The sequence below is a fragment of the Fundulus heteroclitus genome, unplaced genomic scaffold, assembly GCF_011125445.2.
Source record: "Fundulus heteroclitus isolate FHET01 unplaced genomic scaffold, MU-UCD_Fhet_4.1 scaffold_83, whole genome shotgun sequence".
NCBI classification, from domain to species: Eukaryota; Metazoa; Chordata; class Actinopteri; order Cyprinodontiformes; family Fundulidae; genus Fundulus; species Fundulus heteroclitus.
The window spans coordinates 866,536-886,405 of record NW_023397285.1 but is presented as its reverse complement, the minus strand read 5'-3'; the positions used below and the strand labels follow the sequence as shown (position 1 = coordinate 886,405).

Sequence of the window (19,870 nt, the reverse complement as noted above, 5' to 3'; positions counted from 1 at the left end):
TGGTAGTGGTTCTAAAAGGTGTGAGAAATAATGGTCTATGGCAATGCTCAGGCATTGAGGGCAGTAATTTAGGGATTGATTAGTTGGCACGTTTATTATTTTAAAGTCCAAATTCAATATTGAATTACTATATTAGTTTGATTGCTAAATTAGAAATCTTTAAGGAGTTCTTCCCCAATAGCAGAAGACAAAATTGTATGTATGTCCATGTATATTTTTGTCTAACTTCTCTTAATTGAATTTTTTTCATATAAAATACAAAAGCACAAACAATCAATATCATAAGAACAAACATCAGAGAATATCCTATACACCACTGTACCAAACTCATCAAATATAAGTCTGTACTGAAACTACTTATAAAACATTGACATGTTTAGTTGAAAAAGATCTGATTTTCCCCTCGGAGAATATTTCATTTTCCCCAGTTTTCAATGTCCCACTATTTATTTCATTAAAGCTGCATGAAAGGAATGCAATTTATATATCCAACACAACAAAATTGGTCAATGTGCCATCAAGGTCACAAAGCGAACCATATAATGCTGGGTGTCTGGAAGTTATTCAGCTATCAGCCTCACACCAAATAGAGCTAAAATTGGATCAGGCTGATCCTGTTTGTTAAAAATTTTGGGGAGAGCTTTAAATGTAATACACCGGTATTTTGTAATATGAGGACAACTCCAAAACATATGTGCCAGTGAGGCAAGTGCCCACGTGTATCTATCATCGAAAACCATCAACAGAAAGAAACATTGTTGACCGTTTCAATGTAAATAAATAGAGTCTGTGTAGAACCATGTCTATTTTAAAAGATAAAAAAAACTGTTTTCTTTGTGCAGTGCTTTGCTGGAAGTGACTGGTAAAAGAGGAATAGTTGTGACTAGATCTACCTACCCAACGAGTGGGAAATGGGCAGGACATTGGCTGGGAGACAACAATGCTAGCTGGGACCAGCTGTACAAATCCATCATAGGCATGTACAAACACAGACTATATAGGATACAGTTTCTTGTCCATAATTGCTGATTGCAGTTGATAGCCTTTAATCTGACTGCATCAGGATCCTGCAGAAGCTAGATAAAATATTTTCTATTTTCCTTTTGTCCCGCAGGCATGATGGAATTCAGTCTGTTCGGCATTCCTTATGCAAGTATCAATATCTGATCTTAGTTATGACAAGACATAATCTTATTGATGTGACCTTGTTCTTTCTAAATGGATTACAGCAGCTTAAGTGATCTGATTTTGTTTGCTCGACCCACTGATCAAAGGACATCTCAAAATGATATGTGAAACATGTCCCATCCCATCGGACAGAGTTTGAGCAAATCTGTCATAACCTCTAAAGTTTGTTGTCATTTTTTTAGGCATTCTTGGATGTAACTTACATTTTCAAACTCTTGTGCTGAGATTCTCTTGCTCTACTCATTTAGCCCTTTGTCCTTGATTTCTTTCTTTCTGTCCCTTCCTCTTGCTCACATGCCATTCTGTCGTATCTCATCATCTCATTGTGTCTAGGAATAATCATAATCTGACACTTTATTGATCTTTTTATGGAGAATCATTTGCATGCTCCCAGTCAAGCCACAGGGTCATAACATGTAAGGACACTTGAAAAATACAATGCTTGCAAAAAAAGAGGTGTGATCTCTGTTATGGTTGTTTTAAGGTGCTCTGTGCAGTTACACCTGCTCTCTGATGCCTTTTCTGTCAATTTTGTTGCTCTTAGACTGGTGCAGACATCTGTGGGTTCTTTAACACAGCTGAATATCAAATGTGTCTTCGCTGGATGCAACTGGGTGCCTTCTATCCATTCTCACGTAACCACAATGGCAAGGGCAACCCGGTGAGTCACCTAACATAACATTTATATAATAGATATGTAAGTAAATACTGATTAGAAATGTACTCTTTAATATTTAACACAATATGCTTACAAAAATTAGCTTCCCCCCTCATTGTTCTTCTGTTCTCATGCCACTAATGCAGTTGTAGCTGTCAGTTTTAGCTTCAGAGCTTGGTTTTTACCAAAAAAGGCTCAGGTAAGGGTCCACATGAGTTTATCCAGTCAGTTCAGATAGCCCAACTGGTCATTGTTGTCTTACTAGCTTTACTGTTAGAGAAATAAAGCAGAGCAAATATTGACATGGTTCAGCTGTGTTCATTCATAGCAACATCTTAATTCACAGTGATTTTAACTCACAAAAGGGACAAAAAAATAAATGTTGCATTTGCAGGGAGAAATTATTTTAGACATTTGGAAACTTTCAAGTAAACTAGTTTGTATATTTTTAAATAAGTGAAAACAGTCACAGTTCCTTTAAAGGACATCCAAATTGTTGATTTTATTCAAATTTGTTTTGCATTATATTTAACATAATGTGTTTTGTAGCATGTTTAGCAAGTGTCATGAATCAAAAATGACACAGTTTAAGAAATAGGTCACTGAATAGATATATTAGTGTAGTAATGTGAATAAATTGGATATACACATGATAAATAATTTAGTACATTTATTACATATTATCAAAGTGATTAACTGCATTTATTAACTTATTTAATAGAACATAATTAACAATTAAATGTTGATTAACATTTGAAATCTTTTTTTTATATTGAAAGTGTTTATAGTTATTTCAATATTTATTTATTTCATGGTAATGTGCAGCAACATACTATTATTTACTTTAACAATAAACCTTACCAATCAAAGTAGTTGAGAGGGCCCACACTGTTATAAAAAAAGATAATTGGTCCACAGTCAGCTCTCTGACAAGCCATTGTGAAATTTAAACTATTTCATGGTTGACTCAAACACAGGAAATTTGAAATAATTAAGACATATCAAATATTTTTTTAACATATAATAAATTAACATTTCAATAACTGACTCAGTATTTTTTAAAATTTACAATCATCACTTATACAGATATTTATACAACAAATAAATTACTTATTGAGTTGTGTTACTTTCTGTCTCCCACACACATGGTTACAAATGCAATGAACCGGCATAGTGTTTAGCAAGGCTGTTATGAGATCTCTAGGCATGAGGGCAATAATAAAATGCCACAATATTTCTTGTCAAAGGGAAGTCCATCTTGCACATCATGATATTTATTCTGTTGCTAGTTTGGACAGGGTAGTACGGGTGTGTATATGAAGGTGAATGTTTTAAGCTTGACACCCTGTTTGAGACTCCTATTTGAAAGTTAAAAATTAAAAAGTAGGTACTTTTCTAGTTGAATGATAGATTAGGCTAATCCAAACTTTTCCTTTGGTTGGCTTCCAGCATTTTAAGCAATTTGCGTCTCAGCATTTTGGAAACACGATTAAAAAATACATGGTGAAAAAGCGATAGAAAATATATATTTATGATTTGTAAACTCTATGAGAACACAACAATTTGCTGACCTTTGACAGCTAATGATGTTACATTTTGCTGCTTCATGGTTTACTGATTGGGATAAAGGTAAGCATTAATGACCATGAACACAGTTGTGCATATCTACTTCAAAAGCCTAAATATTTACTGATTAAAAATACATTTTAAGATGAACAAAACTGTTATTCTCTTGGTAGAAACACAGGAAATGTGGAGGATTCTCAATGCTTTACCTTTTTAGTGTTTTTGGGTCTAGTGCCTTTTATTGACAGTAATAAGACAGGAAACGGCCAGAGAGATAAGGAGGGAGGACATTCAGCAAAATATCTCAAGGTCATAAGCATTGGATGGGTGTATCAGGGACCAGTAGCTACCATTCTACCACGTCGTAGAATGAGACAAAAAAAAAATCAATACATAGTCAAACCCGAAATTAGTTATTAAACATGGATTATACGCTTGTTTAAAAACACCCATTACTGTATTTGTGAAAATGAAAACTGGATTCTTAGTTAAAAAGGAAAAAAAAAACTATCATAAAATGTGGTCTTGTTCTTGTGAACTCAGTGTTTTGTATCGTCTTGTTAGCTGAATGTATTGTAACAGGCCTGATATTGCTCAGGGTAAAAAAATAAATAAACTTCAATCTAAAAATTACAACCTGAAACAAAAGTAATGGCAACCAAAAGGATTATGGAAAGACATGTTTACCTGAATCACAATGGAATTTGTTACAACAGATTTTTTTTTTCAAGAACTCTGAAACTGAAGTTGCTTAGAGGATTATCTTTGGCTCTTGAGGCATACACTGCTAATAACAAGTCCCCAAAAGCCAACTTCAAAATATTCAAACTTTTTTGCTGTTGACCCCTGCCTCGGGAGCTTACAGTATCTGTATTAGCCTGTAAAGTCAAGTTGCACAAACACAGTTCAAACAACAAACTCAACGTACTCATCTTTCCCTTCTGTGACCCATGTGGTGTCTTTCCTAATTTGTGTCTTACATACATACATACACCTGCACAAACACATGAAAAAGAAGACCTGTTTGGTTGTCTGGTGTTGGCTTTCATTTTAGTGGTGACCTTTAAGAGCGTTAGAACACATCTGAGAAATCCAATAACGCCCATCCAGAAATCGATCCCATAGGGCGAAATTTCTGCACCCAAGAGTCTGCAGTACTAGACAGGGCACCTGCATGTGCATTTGAGTGTCTGTGTGTGTCCGTGTCTGTGCTTTTTAACGACATGGAGTGGGGATGTAATTGAATTCTCAAAGTGATCTGAGTAACACAGCGCAGCGCCTTACATCAACACAGACACACACAGAGCTTTTAATTATGATCATGCAATAATGACTTCAAATAAGTGTTTCAAAATAGGAAAAACTAAATAGGGAAAAGGAGAAAAATAGAACAGACAGAGACACTGTTAAGGTAAAGAAAAAGTGAAATTGAAGTAGAATAAATAATTAAATAATGAGAGAATATTTTTTGCTTTTGGGCCAGGCAGCTACTTGTGCTTACCAGAAATAGATAGATAGATAGATAGATAGATAGATAGATAGATAGATAGATAGATAGATAGATAGATAGATAGATAGATAGATAGATAGATAGATAGATAGATAGATAGATAGATAGATAGATATCTCCACTGCAAACCAGATTTGCTTTGCAGGGTCAGATGCTGTGAAAACAGAGAGATGAGAGTTTCTGCAGAGTCATTCCCAGCACTCTGTCACACTCTCTTTGCCCTCAGACAGACTTTCAGCACTGACCTCCAGATAATTTTAGTGCACTGGCAAAACACTGCTGGGTCCACGGTCAAATCAGAGCCGAGTTAATTAAGCAAGTTAAAAATCACGCTTAAATGCAGCACACTTTTTTTCACTCTACACAAGGTACCAGGGGATTACCACATGTGGCTCTGGAGCAGCAATTCCTCAATTAAAAAGTCAGCATTATTTTTAAAATTAAAACATAAGGTGTTTTTTTTAACTATCCAGCGTATTTGTCATTAATATATTCAATTTGGTAGATCACAAACTATATGCATTTTTTCTTTGTCATTCTATGCAATATGGAAGATATCATTTAACAAAATAGGCATTGTCATTTTATAGAAATGTACTCTAAAACCCAAAAATAGAGATGCAATTCTGGTTGAAAATTAAAATTACAAATTAAAAAAGGCAAAGTTCCCATGTAAGTATTTGTGAAAATGCATTTTTTCCTAAGGATCATGTGTGATCATAGTTAAATCTTAATTAGCAGGACAGAGGGCAAAAACAGACCCTTGAGTTGTTTGAAAAACAGCAAATAATTAAAAAAAATAAATAAAAGCTTTTATTTGTAGAATAATTCATATTCTCTCTTTCTTTAAGATGCTCATGCTTACAGTTTAGAGTTGAGAATTACTTTGCAGTGATTACATTTGATTGTACTGGATCAGGGTGGAAAAAGGGCCCACTGAAATTTGAGGCACACAGAACTACTTTGGTCTCCTGCTAATTAGAATTGTGTAAATTTACTTGGAGAATGAAATGATAATCCAGTAAATTATTTGGCTTGTATGATATTAGAAATTGTCTGTATTCAGTAGCATGCAGTTAGGCCTTTACTCAGTGACCACTGTGCTGCAGTTAATTATCACTGCTACAGGTAATGATCTTATTCCAAGGTGACTTGCTACTAGGAAAAAAGAAATTGTCGGGGTTTTTTTGTTGTTGATGCTAATGGTTTCTCTAAAAGCCATCATATAATATTTAATTTCTCCAATCGTAAAAGAAGGTGGCACATTGATGCTTAGAATCTAATTTTCCTACAGAACACAAGGTAATTTGCATATACTTTACACATGAACAACACAAACATGCAGCATCATAGGGAGTAGCATATGGTCTTGACACGCTTCAGTTACCATTTTTCATGATTGGGGGTGTGTGTGTGTGTTTACATGTGTGTACTTGACCAGATTGATTATTGTCCACACTGCAGTCCCTGGAAATGAGCACAGTTTTATAATGAGCAATGAACACTTTTAGGTTTGTCCCTATCTGGAGGAAAATCACAGTACATCCTGTGCTCTTTATCTGCCCTTCTCTTATTCAACTGTTGCTGAAGTTACTGTCATTAAATGCTACAGCAATTTGCAAAAGTTTTCACACCCCTTTAACTTCTTTACATTTTACCACATTAATGTCAAACACATCAATACACCTTATTATTTTCACATTTTTATTGAGGAGACCATTACAAATTATTGTCAAGTAAAAAGGAAATGAAAAATGTTCTACATCTTAACATCAAAAAATAAATAAATATTTTTAAGACTGTGTTGTCCATTTTTATCCATTCCCTTTCACTTTGTAGTGGACATAGTGGAGCAATAGTCTCTGGTGCCATAACACAAAAAACTGTTGGGCTTACAAAAAATACTTACAATTTGGGTTTTGTGGTGGAAAGCTAACAGTGCATGTCACCTTGAAAATATCATCCCTATATTGAAACATGGTCATTGCAGCAGCATGCTTTGGGGAGCTTATCTTTAGGAACAAGGAAACCGGTACTGGAATACTGTTTGAAAACCTGTTAAAAGCTGCAAAACACCTAACACTGGAGCATAATTTTGCCCTCCAGCAGATCAATGACTGTAAAAATACAGTCAGGGCTACAGTGATTGAGATCAAATAATATTCATGAGTTAAAATGCCAGAGACCTAAAAATTGAGGATCTGTGCCAAGATTTGCAGTTTACAGACGTTCTCCATCCAATCTATGTTTTGGTCACTTTTGAATGCTGGCAGTGCTTTTACTCTAGTGGTAGCATGAGACAGAGTCTACAACACATACAAGTGGCTCAGGTAGTGAAGGTCATCCAGAATTGTACATCGAGGCGAGCTGTGGTCTGTTTTGAGACAGACACCCAAAGTACTAGCTGCCAAACAACTGTTAAGTGGAAGGCATAAATGCAGTTAGGAGGCAAGAGTCGAGCAGGGGAAAATAAACAGTTTCACAAAAAAAATTAGGAACCCACCCTCCCAAAAAATAAATTAATTAAAGCTGCAAGCGGCGATGAGCACCCTGTGAGAAGCTCTGTCACATGTGCTCAGTGTGAACCTGCTTTCATCTGTGAAGAGCACAGGGTGCCAGTGGCGAATTTACCAATCTTGGTGTTCTCTGGCAAATGCCAAACATCCTGGAAATGTTGGACCATAAGCATAACCCCCACCTGTTGATGTTGGGCCTTCATACCACCCTAAGAGTCTGTTTCTGATTGTTTGAGCAGACACATGCACATTTGTGGCCTGCTGGAGGTCATTTGTAAGGCTCTGGCAGTGTTCCTCCTGTTCCTCCTGAAACAAAGGTGGAGGTAGCGGTCCTGCTTCAGGGTTGTTGCCCTCCTACGGCCTCCTCTACTTCTCCTGATGTACTGGCCTGTCTCCTGGTAGTGCCTCCATGCTCTGGACACTACGCTGACAGACTCAGCAAACCTTCTTGCCACAACTCGCCTTGATGTACAACTCTGGATGACCTTCACTACCTGAGCCACTTGTATGTGTTGTAGACTCTGTCTCGTGCTACCGCTAGAGTAAAAGCACTGCCAGCATTCAAAAGTGACCAAAACATCAGGTAGAAAGCATAGGGACTGAGAAGTGGTCTGTGGTCACCAGCTGAAGTATCACTCCTTTATTGGGGGTGTCTTGCTAATTGCCTGTAGTTTTCACCTGTTGTTTATTCCATTTGCACAACAGCATGTGAAATTGATTGTCAATCAGTATAGCCTCTTAAGTGGACAGTTTGATTTGACAGAAGTATGATTGACTTGGAGTTACATTGTACTGTTAAAGTGTTCCCTTTATATTTTTGAACAGTGTATTATAAAATGTGACATTGCCAAGGAATCAGGGAAACAAATACCATACACACATACAAAAAACACTTAAGTACAGAACCTAAAACACAGGGTAAGTTACAACTAAACAATGAGCTGAATATTAAAAAGAGTAACAAATGTATATATAAGACAAAAAAGCAAAGTCCTTGCAGTTGCAATTAGAACAAAGGATTGAATCCATTGGGACTAAAAAAAACCTGACACACTTTTTAATTTTTAATCAGTAAAACATTTAATTCCACTTGAAAATGTCCTCACCTTGGCCTACTAAGTAAAATCCTAGGAAATACATAGAGGTTTGTTGCACTAAAAAATTTAAAAAGCCCATGAATACCTTTGCAAGGCAATGTAATACAGTCATGAGCTACGAAGAAGTCAAAAGCTTAAATTACTGGGTTCAAGACAAGTTGTATGCCATCCATGCTTTAGATCACAAATGAGCTAAATAAAAATAATGATCTGAAGAAAACCAAAGAAAGTGCTGATGAGAGAGATGAAAGGATAGACCCCAAAGTTAAAATGGAACAAACATAATAAAAGTATATTTTAAACATTTCTGATTAATTTTAAAGGCATACTTATATTTTGCATTTATTTTTTATTTATTTGTCTCAATCCACATATATTTGCATTAACTTTTTTTCAGAGACAAGATCCTGTAGCCTGGGATGCCAACTTTGCAAAGGCGTCCCGGGACGTCTTGAACATCCGTTATACCCTCCTGCCGTACCTATACCTGCTGATGTTTGAGGCACACACTAAAGGAAACACAGTTGTCAGACCAGTGCTGCATGAGTAAGCACAGGCACACTTGTTACATTTGTTAACACTTTTGTACATTTTGTTATTTTATGTCTTTCTTTTAACGAAATTTTAGTACTTCTGTTTTGGTGACCTACTATCAGTGAAAACTTATTTCTTGGAAAACTCAGTTGAATAGGTAGGATATTGAGCTACTGTTATAGGGGCTACAGCATAAAAGACTTGAACTTTAAGACACTTTTTTTCTAGGAAGACTGCCTCAAAGCCATTTACACAGAGGCCTGTGGCTGCACTTGGCAGCTCCCAGATGAGAGTGTTTGAAATTGTTTGAAAAAGATGTATTTATTCATCTGAAGAGACTCCTATAAAGCCACAGATGGTATTTAAGAAGCTGCCAGAATGAGTCTGGCAGGGTTATTTGGCTTGCATCTTGAAAATCAGTGAAATCTAGCATAAGTATTTGAACAGTCGTTGAGGCTAAGGAAGCATGAGTAAGCTTTGGTATCATGCCTTCTCTGTCAGGATTAATAGCTTCTTTTCTTCTCTGTCACAGGTTTGTAAAAGACAAAGCTACATGGGACATCTACAAACAGTTCCTGTGGGGACCTGCCCTCCTCATTACCCCTGCTCTAGACCCAGTATGTGTGTAACTTAACTCAGTATACTTTCTCTATTTGTCTTTCATTATGAGACAGATGTTCAATGTGACACATTTAACCTTTCAACCATCCTATAATAAATCAGTGTTTACCTTCTAATCTTTTTTAATTTATTTTTGTGTAAATAGAATGTTACAGCGGTAGAAGGCTATCTTCCAGACGCACGCTGGTATGACTACCATACAGTAAGTATTAGGCTGAAATTCCTTTTTAAAGACAGACTCTCTAATGTATTGTCAATTTATTATGAACCACCTTATGTACAAAAAAAAATAAAACATGACCTTGGTAAACCAAGGCTACAGGCTCCAAGAAGACAATACAGCAAAAAGAAATATAGTATCAAACAACACTAATTTAATTTTGCTCCTCAACAATTGTTGATTGTGTTCTATTGCCACACAGACACTTCCTAGCTTGGGGATTTTCCAGATAAAATAATGAAATGGAGGAAAAAAATATGATGAGGCACAGCTTTCATATTTGCCTCCTTTTATAACCGCAGCCCCCAGAATACAGCTGCAGCCTGAACAACTTTCTAGTTCAAATTTAGACGAATGACAAAGTGTGAAATACTATGAGACATAGCATTAGCTTACCAAATTCATAGTTGAAACTAATTTCACATTGGGTACTTATCTATGTGTTCCTTAGGCCAAGAATGTTGGTGTGCGTGCCACAACAATCACAATGAACACACCACTGGACCACATTAACCTTCATGTCAGAGGTGGATATATCCTACCATGGCAAAAACCAGAGAACTCCACATTTTACAGGTAAGCACACTCACACTTCTGACACTTCATTACAGTGCAAAGTTAGTGATCAGTGTTTTGAAGATGTTAAAAAAATCTGACTCATCTAGATTTGAATTGCCTTTTGGGAATCACTGGTTTCTGCATGTATCGCTTTACATTCATTTTTAAAAAAGTAAATGTACATGTACATAAAAAACAGTCACTAAATTATATAAAAATCATACTTTTTAAAAGTTGATAATAACTTGCAGCAGAGACCAAATTCGAGATGATGATATTATGTGTTAAAAATGGAAATAAAAATATCTTTCAATTAGCTATTATGGCAAAAATAAGTAACTTATTTGCTATTTGAACTTTGTTTGAGCTGCAGTTAGTTGTATGCACACAGCACAAGACTGTTAGTGGGGAGCAACAGAGTGTGAGTGAGAATGACTTACAGCGACACTAGCTGCTCCAGCAGCAGTTTGATCAGGTGGATCCTCCTAGCAGAAATGGAAATTGATTTGGCCGAAGCAGCAGGTATAAATAGAGAAGGTCCTTCAGCTCTAACCCTCTGTCTCTTCCCTTTCAGTCGAAAGAATCCTTTGGGACTCATTGTTGCCCTGAGTGACTCTGGAAGTGCTCAAGGATCATTCTTCTGGGACGACGGAGAAGGAATAGGTGAGTGAAAGGTCACTCATTCGAATAGGTGCTTGTTTTTTCATATTTTGTGTGAGTATTCATGAGGTACTTATTCACAACAGTCAAAGTAATATATCAAACTCACATAAACAGAATAGTGTCACATTTCATATTATTATGTATGCAAGCAAATGGTGACACACCATTACTATCACCAATCTATTCAGAGGTTAATACAGATTTGGAAAAAACTGTTTGGTACAACAAAATTATGCACTGAACTTCTTCCATTAGAATTTTTGCTATATTAGCAAATTTCTTCTTTAGATAGTACAGATTTTGCATGAAGTGCTTTGCCACCATTGACTGCAAAGACTTTGAGCTTCTCTTAATGCTTGAGTTGGCGATTTTTCCAGAAGTTTCCCCAAGTCCCTTTTTAAAAAAACTGCATGCGCAAGTCTCACCTAATCTTCCATTCCTCAGGGGGATTGTGTGAAAAAAAAAAATCTCCCAAATCCACTCTGGTCTTATTTCTTTCTACTGAGGCCTTTCTCTTCCTCTCATAAACTTGTACGCGCTTTGCTTCTTGTGACTCTCAGCCATGTTCAAAGTATACAGTGAGAACAGTGGATCTGCAATGAACGGCTAAACGCTAAGCTAACCGGATACTTAAACACTAGAAGTGCGCATGTGCAGGCAGCAAGCGGAAACTGTGAATGAACGAGCACAAACATTGGCATTACGTGATTGCGTCAGAATGATTGGCATGTGTGACAACCAATAGATAAGGTAATACCCCAGGAACGTGAGGGACAGAGGGGGGTGAGGGCACAAACAAAACTCTGACCAATCCCTGCCCTTCAGTGCAAACCGCAATGATTGGTCAGAGATTTTACAGACCTGCAGCTCCCACAAAGATAGATTTTTTCAAACTCCTTTTTCTGAATACATAATATTGTTGACTACTTTCAGGATGGAATGACCAATTTTTCCTAGTATAACAAAAAGTTTTTCTGAACTGGATTACCAACTATAGCATTAAGTGTTAGCGTAATATTGTTACAAGTAATTATCTTTCCATCAAATTAAATCTTAACTAATCACAGTATGTCATTTTATTGGTGATAGGTTCTGATTATTTTTTTTCTTCTGTCAGTTCAAAGTTGTTCACTTGAACAGAGAAGGTTTTTCTCCTTCTCCTGGGCTTTTATCTTCTCCACAGTGAACTTACAAACTTGGAACTCACAAATAACCGTACTTTCAATTAAAATTATTTAGCCCACCTATTTTTTATTAGGCCCGACTGAAAAGCAATTTCTGGCTACTCTTTACTGCCTATTCTCATGCTCCTCATGTGAATACCACACATTGAAAATTAAAAGATGGCAACTCTGTGAATTACAATATAAAGAAAAACATGTATTTCAGTAATTAATTTCATTCAGTGAAACTTTTATGTTATATAGATTAAGTACACACAAAGTAATTTAGTTCAAGTGTTTACTTGTGTTCATTTTGATGAAAATGGCTTACACCCAAACAAAACCCAATATTTAATTCCTCACAAAACTGGAATGGATTGAAGTGTAATGAAAAGGTCTTACACTGAACTTTGGGCATTCTGAAAAGTATTTGCATGTATTTGCAAGCACATTTAGGCTTGTTTTCTACCACACTTTTTCCTTCTAGTCAACTGCTTTGACACAGCACTTTCTGAACATCCAGCTTCTCCAGCAGTGACCTTTCATGTGTTACTGTTTCCGTGGAGGGTTAAATTCTCACTTTCATTTGGACACCTGTCAACACTCTTTCAAAGGATTGTGTAGGACACCATTTCAGTATTAACAATATTTTTTACTGTCTGTTTGTCAAAGAATTTTCTGAGAAATATAATTTTCATTAGCTGTAAATCACATCCAAATTAATGTAAATCGTTAAAAAAATCACTGTCTGTAATGAATCAAAATAACATAATAATAATAATATAAAGATCATTTTCACTTTTTGAATAGACTGAAATATTTAACTTATTATACTGTAATTTATAGAGATATGCTTTATACACGGTTATCCTGAACACACAAATTTTAAAAACTGGTATAAAAAATAACTGAAATGTGGGAAGAAATAAAATCAATTAGTTTTATATCCTGTAATCATAACAGTATTGCATTGTGCACAACTTTGTTCAAGAAAATTTGTTATTGTTGTAAATGAGTGTATAAAATCCCACACGTTGCATTTTATGAAAATATTAAAGATTTAAAGATTATTTATTGTCACCGCACCTTATCGTGGTGAATTTTCATTTTTGGCTACTCCGGCTTAGAATATTTGCTAAAAAAAATAAAAGAATATTATAATTTACAGCAGTTGTTGGAAGATTTTGTAGTTATATTTAGGAAAGCTATATTTTAAATGGACTTTAACAGAAAGAGACATTCAACTCTGACAATTGTCTGCCTACTTTCTCACTCATTCTTAGACGATCAAATGCACTCTCTCACACACTTAAACTGATTCAGCCTATGAAGCGCTTCTGTGAGAAGATGCACTCCTCTGTGAAAGAGATGTTTGTTTTGGGACAAAACTGAGAAAGTAAGATAGAAAGCGAAAGAGGAAAGCAGGGGGGTAGTGACAGAAACCATTACAGTAATTCCTCGTGTCACTGCCTAGAGATATGCTCTCCATCACTTCTCTTTTATCTTGTCCCTTCCTCCTTTCTCATGTGTCTATCTGTCATGTAGCCTGTCTGTGTTTTTTTATGTTTGCTTTGCCTCTTGGTTTATTCTGTCCTTACCTGTATTAAGTACTATTCTGCTTTTTTAAGCCCCAAAGGCTTTAGTTTCAGTTCACTCTGCTGTCAGTCAGGCTGTCTACTTTCTCATTCAAACACTTGTCTCTTAACCCACCCATACAGCCAGGTAATTACTCTGTTTCATCCTATTAGGCTACTTTGCTTCTCATTAACTTATTTTATTGCTAAAAGTCTATTATTTGCTAACTTAAATCTGCCTGAACTCAACTTGGGGTTATTACTGAGCCAATATTGTTTTACTTTATTAAAACACAGCATTAGCTCATTCATTGTCTAAATTAATGTGCTACCGCAGGGGTGTCCAGCTCCAGTCCTCAAGAGCCGGTGTCCTGAAACTTTTAGAGGTTTCCCTGGCCCCACACACCTGAATCAAATAGCACAATTAGCTCCTTAGTATGCAGTCAGGTTCTTCAGAGTCCTGCTAATTAACTTATTATCTGACTCAGGCGTGTCAGACCAGGGACACATCTAAAGGTTGCAGGACACCGGCTCTCGAGGACTGGAGCTGAACACCCCTGTGCTACCGTCTCCTTATGACATTCACTCTGCAGTTGCGTACCGGTTTCTCTCAACCAATGTTTCTACTTTGTATGTAATTTACTCATATTTGTTTCTCCCCAACAGACACAGTTGGAAGAAACCAATATCTCCTGACCTCCTTTGTGGCAGAAGGGGTGAGTTCAAGGGCCAACTAGATTTAACATGTTCCTTTTCTTTGTCTTTACTTCTATCATCAGTCACCATGCATCATTCTGCATATATACTGCTCAGAAAATAAAGGGAACACTAAAATAACATGTCCTGGATCTGAATGAAAGAAATATTCTTATTAAATACTTTGTTCTTTACATAGTTGAATGTGCTGACAATAAAATCATACAAAAATGATCAATGGAAATCAAATTTATTAACCCATGAAGCTCTGGATTTGGAGTCACACTCAAAATTAAAGTGGTGAAATCACACAACAGGCAGGTCCAACTTTGATGTGATGTCCTTAAAACAAGTTAAAATAAGACTCAGTAGTGGTGTGGCCTCCATGTGCCTGTATGACCTCCCTATAATGCCTGGGCAAGCTCCTGATGAGGTAGCAGATGGTCTCCTGAGGGATCTCCTCCCAGACCTGGACTGATGTATCCGCCAACTCCTGGATAGGCTGTAGTGCAATGTGACGTTGGTGGATGTAGCGAGACATGTTGTTCCAGATATGCTCATTTGGATTCAGGTCTGGGGAATGGCCGGGCCAGTCCATAGCATCAATGCTTTCGTCTTGCAGGAACTGTGAACACACTCCAGCCACATGAGGTCTAGCATTGTCTTGCATTGTGAGGAACCCAACCGCACCAATATATGGTCTCTCAATGGGTCTGAGGATCTCATCTCTGTACCTAATGGCAGTAAGACTACCTTTGGTGACCACATGAATGGCTGTGTGGCCCCCCAAAGAAATGCCACCCCACATCATTGCTGAACTACTGCCAAACCGGTCATGATGGAGGATGTTGCAGTCAGCAGAACATTCTCCACGGCATCTCCAGACTCTGTCACGTCTGTCACATGTGCTCAATATGAACCTGCTTTCATCTGTGAAGAGCACAGAGCACCAATGGCGAATTTGCCAATCTTGGTGTTCTCTGGCAAATGCCAAACATCCTGCACAGTGTTGGACTGTAAGCATAACCCCCACATGTGGATGTCGGGCCCTCATACCACCCTCATGGAGTCTGTTTCTGATTGTTTGAGCAGACACATGCACATTTGTGGCCTGCTGGAGGTAATTTTGCAGGGCTCTGGCAGTGCTCTTCCTGTTCCTCCTTAAACAAAGGTGGAGGTAGCGGTCCTGCTTCAGGGTTGTTGCCCTCCTACGGCCTCCTCTACGTCTCCTGATGTACCGGCCTGTCTCCTGGTAGTGCCTTCATGCTTCAGACACTACGCTGACAGACACAGCAAACCTTCTTGCCACAGCTCGCATTGATGCACCATCCTGGATGAGCTGCACTACCTGAGCCACTTGTGTGGGTTGTAGACTCTGTCTCATGCTACCACTAGAATGTAAGCACTACCAGCATTGAAAAATGACCAAAACATCAGCCAGAATGTAGAGGAACTGAGAAGTGGTCTGTGGTCACCACCTGCAGAACCACTCCTTGCTAATTGCCTCTAGTTTCCACCTGTTGTCTATTCCATTTGCACAACAGCACGTGAAATTGATTGTCAATCAGTGTTGCTTCTTAAGTGGACAGTTTGATTTCACAGAAGTGTGATTGACTTGGAATTACGTTGTGTTGTTCAAATGTTCCCTTTATTTATTTTTTGAGCAGTGTATGTTTTGGATAAATAAAATAGTTTTATTTATCATAATTCATTCAAGCAAGGTAATTTGAGTAAAACTTTTGAATTAACAATTTGTCTTTAAAAATTGTTCCAACAACTGTATGAAACTGTTATCATAGGAAATACCAAATTGTTAAACCATTGAAAAAATACAATTTCTTAGTGTTATAAATATATCACCAACACCTTTATTGTCTCAAATATACCAATTTCAGTTGTCCACAAGAAGGCATTTGCCTATATAAAAACCCACCTATTCAAAAACAAATATGTTATACTGAAGATGCGCAGAACCTCAATAGCCTGGGGATCTCACACACACACACACACACACATATATATATATATATATATATATATATATATATATATATATATATATATATATATATATATATATATATATATATATCTCAGTGACGTGCGGTAGGGTTCATAGCTGGTGAGGCACTGACGTCATCAGAGTCAGATTTACAAATGTATACACTCTACAGAGTAGACTCATTGCAAAGTGCTGAAGGAGACTGATTGAGCCAAATCAAATCACCAAGAGACATGGAAAAAATATTGATTATTTGATGAAATAATAAGAATAAATTATTTGTCATTTTATTAGTAACAGTTTATGAGTTATGATGGATTTCTGCATTTGTAAAATATAACACACAATACGCACATTTCATTACAAAAACAAAAGATGAATAATTATTGCTGTCTTACCTCTACCTATAAATTAAGTCCATGCGGCAATCTTTCTGAACAAAATATCGGTCATTTTCCGGTAAAAGTCCTCTTTATCTTCTTCAGTTTTAAAAGTCTCTCAGGCTCATTGGAGCTCACTGCCAGGGAGGAAAGCCTTCCTTGATCAGTCTTGTTCTGGCTGTATGTTTAGAGTCTTTTTAGTGCTTTACTTGTTTAGCAAAACTCGCTAATAAAACATCCATAACTTGCTGTCACTCTACAGTTTTAGGATCAGGAGCGGTTCTCCTTGAGAACCCCCTGCCTATCAAGAAATCAATGCATGGATGTGCCAAAATTTTCTCCAATTGAATAAAAACAAAACTGAAGTAATAATATTTGGACCAATAGAGGAAAGATCAAAAGTTAGCACACAGCTTCAGTCGCTTCAGCTAAAAACCACCAATCAGGCCCGAAATCTGGGAGTAGTGATGGACTCAGACCTGAATCTTCAAAAGCATCTAAAGACAATTACAAGGTCAGCTTTCTATCACCTGAAGAACATTTCTAGGATTAAAGGACTGATGTCTCAGCAGGATCTGGAAAAACTAATCCATGCGTTTATATTTAGTAGAATTGATTACTGCAACGGTGTTTTCACAGGACTGCCTAAAAAGTGGGTCAGACAGCTGCAGCTGATCCAGAACGCTGCTGCCCGCGTCCTCACTAAGACTAAGAAAGTAGAGCACATAACCCCAGTTCTAAAGTCCTTACACTGGCTCCCTGTATCTCAGAGAATAGACTTTAAAATACTTCTGTTAGTCTATAAATCCTTAAATGGCTTAGCACCTAAATACATCACAGACTTGTTATCAGTGTATCAACCCTCCAGACCACTAAGGTCTTCTGGCTCCAGTCTACTCCACATACCTAGAACCAGAACTAAACATGGAGAAGCAGCATTTAGTTCCTATGCTCCGTTTATCTGGAACAAACTTCCAGAAAACTGTAAAAGTGCGGAAAGCCTGGGTTCTTTTAAATCAAGATTAAAAACACATCTGTTTAAAATTGCCTTTGACTGTTCTAGTTAAACAGTTTTACTGTTTTTAATGTTCTTTTTTGTTACTACATTCTATCCCTACTTGCTTTTATTCTATTTTCTATCTACATTTTATTATTTTGGTATATCTTAATCATGTAAAGCACTTTGTATTGTCTTGTACTGAATTGTGCTATATAAATAAATTTGCCTTGCCTTGCCTTGCCTAGAGGCCAAGGAACTGCTGGCCTCACCTACAACCAGTTCTCTGCCTTTTATGATCGCCCAGCAGCACGAAAACATGTTACCTGCACACAGTTTGATGACCAAAACACAATTCGTAATCCACATACATTAAATTGTGGAAAATCAGCTCATAACTGTTTGAACATATGAATTTATGATCTAGAGACAGGAAGATGCATTCACAGAATGGAAGCCAGTGCAGTTAACATGGGATTGCGCAATCCCAGGGGAGGCCAAGCTCACTACGCCCTCATTGGCTTCGCTATCAAGCGCCACCAAGGATTTACATGAAAAATAGCGAAAAGTCTGTGATTTTAAAGAGAATATGATAAAAAATGAGGAAATTAGATAAAAAAATAAGTTTTATTACAAATGACTGAGTGAACCACAATTTATATTATGTTATCATCATTATATATTTTCTTTCTTTCCATGATGACAAGTGAGGCCAGGCCTCACTTGCCTCCCCTGACTGCACGTCACTGATATATATATATATATATATATATATATATATATATATATATATATATATATATATATATATATATATATGTGTCAGACTATTGTCCATGCTCTTAAATTCTTTCCTTATCTGATATCTTTCTCTCCTGCAGATGTTTTCGTGTTGAGAGATTTGCTATACCAATTTTTAACATGTTTACTGGTTTCTTAGACACGACTGAACTTGGCTCAGTTCAATGCATTTACAGCTAATCCTCTGCTGACAAGATTTGCACAAAAACAATATTACCATGTGGCATTAACTGATTTCTTTGCTTTGTCTGAAGTTAGGAAGTTAACATCATTGTGAGGGATGAAAAACACATTTGGTTTCCTAGGGACGCCAAGATTTGCTGGATCAACAATAAAGTGTACAGGCTTTAATATAATTTTGTAAGCCACACACAGAGAAGATGCCCAAAATACAGGCATAGGGCTCAGCTAACAATGTGGGTGCAGCTGGCAAATAAAATCTAAGACAATGTCAGACAGTACACCAACAACATATACATTGAGATGAAATTTGAAAATTTGAAAAGAAAAAAAAACCTGCACAAAAAAGAAGCTTTTCGCCTAATGATCACCTGACCACCTCGATAGGAAATTTCAATACCCTGTACACAATCTCTGAATTACCCCAAGTAAACAAGCCTTTGCAGAAATATGAACAGAAAAAAATAAAATATCAATAATGGATTTGTCTTAAAACAGTCTATGGTTTTCATATAAACATACATATTTGGGAAGGTTTTGTTTTGTCCTTCACAGTTTACTAAAGGGAAGCAAAACACCCAGTGCATCGTCCCAATGACAGCCCAGAGTTTCATTTTCACTAAAAGAAGCCACATCAAGCTGGCATTTTTCTTTAAACAGCCTGTTTTCAAATAGCTCTATTGTCAGGGGAGAATAAATTGTGTTTCAGTGTGGACAGAGGACCAAAACAGAGAGGAAAAAAATGCTTTAAAAAATGTGCTTGACTTTGCAAGGACATGGTCTCAGAGTAAACTTACTTTCCATTACAAGAGATACGCCTTGTGCTTTAAAGGAAACCATCCACAATGGAACTCAACAAAAACCTGTTCATTATGTTTGTAGGTGTAATTATCACAGTATCATTATTTTTGATAGAAACAGGTACAAGATGGATTATTAACCATGG

General features: G+C 36.8%; 1 protein-coding gene across 2 annotated transcripts in view; it reads left to right on the top strand.

Annotated features, from left to right (window-relative positions):
- si (sucrase-isomaltase (alpha-glucosidase)) overlaps window positions 1-19,870 on the top strand; it is an 83,550-nt gene that overhangs the window by 57,384 nt on the left and 6,296 nt on the right. For both annotated transcript variants that reach the window (XM_036134488.1, XM_036134487.1), the window contains exons 38-46: window positions 843-976; window positions 1,115-1,149; window positions 1,733-1,849; window positions 8,933-9,081; window positions 9,602-9,686; window positions 9,836-9,892; window positions 10,362-10,486; window positions 11,043-11,131; window positions 14,535-14,584. In XM_036134488.1, coding sequence (XP_035990381.1) covers window positions 843-976; window positions 1,115-1,149; window positions 1,733-1,849; window positions 8,933-9,081; window positions 9,602-9,686; window positions 9,836-9,892; window positions 10,362-10,486; window positions 11,043-11,131; window positions 14,535-14,584 — 841 coding nt within the window. The remainder of the gene's footprint in view (window positions 1-842; window positions 977-1,114; window positions 1,150-1,732; window positions 1,850-8,932; window positions 9,082-9,601; window positions 9,687-9,835; window positions 9,893-10,361; window positions 10,487-11,042; window positions 11,132-14,534; window positions 14,585-19,870) is intronic.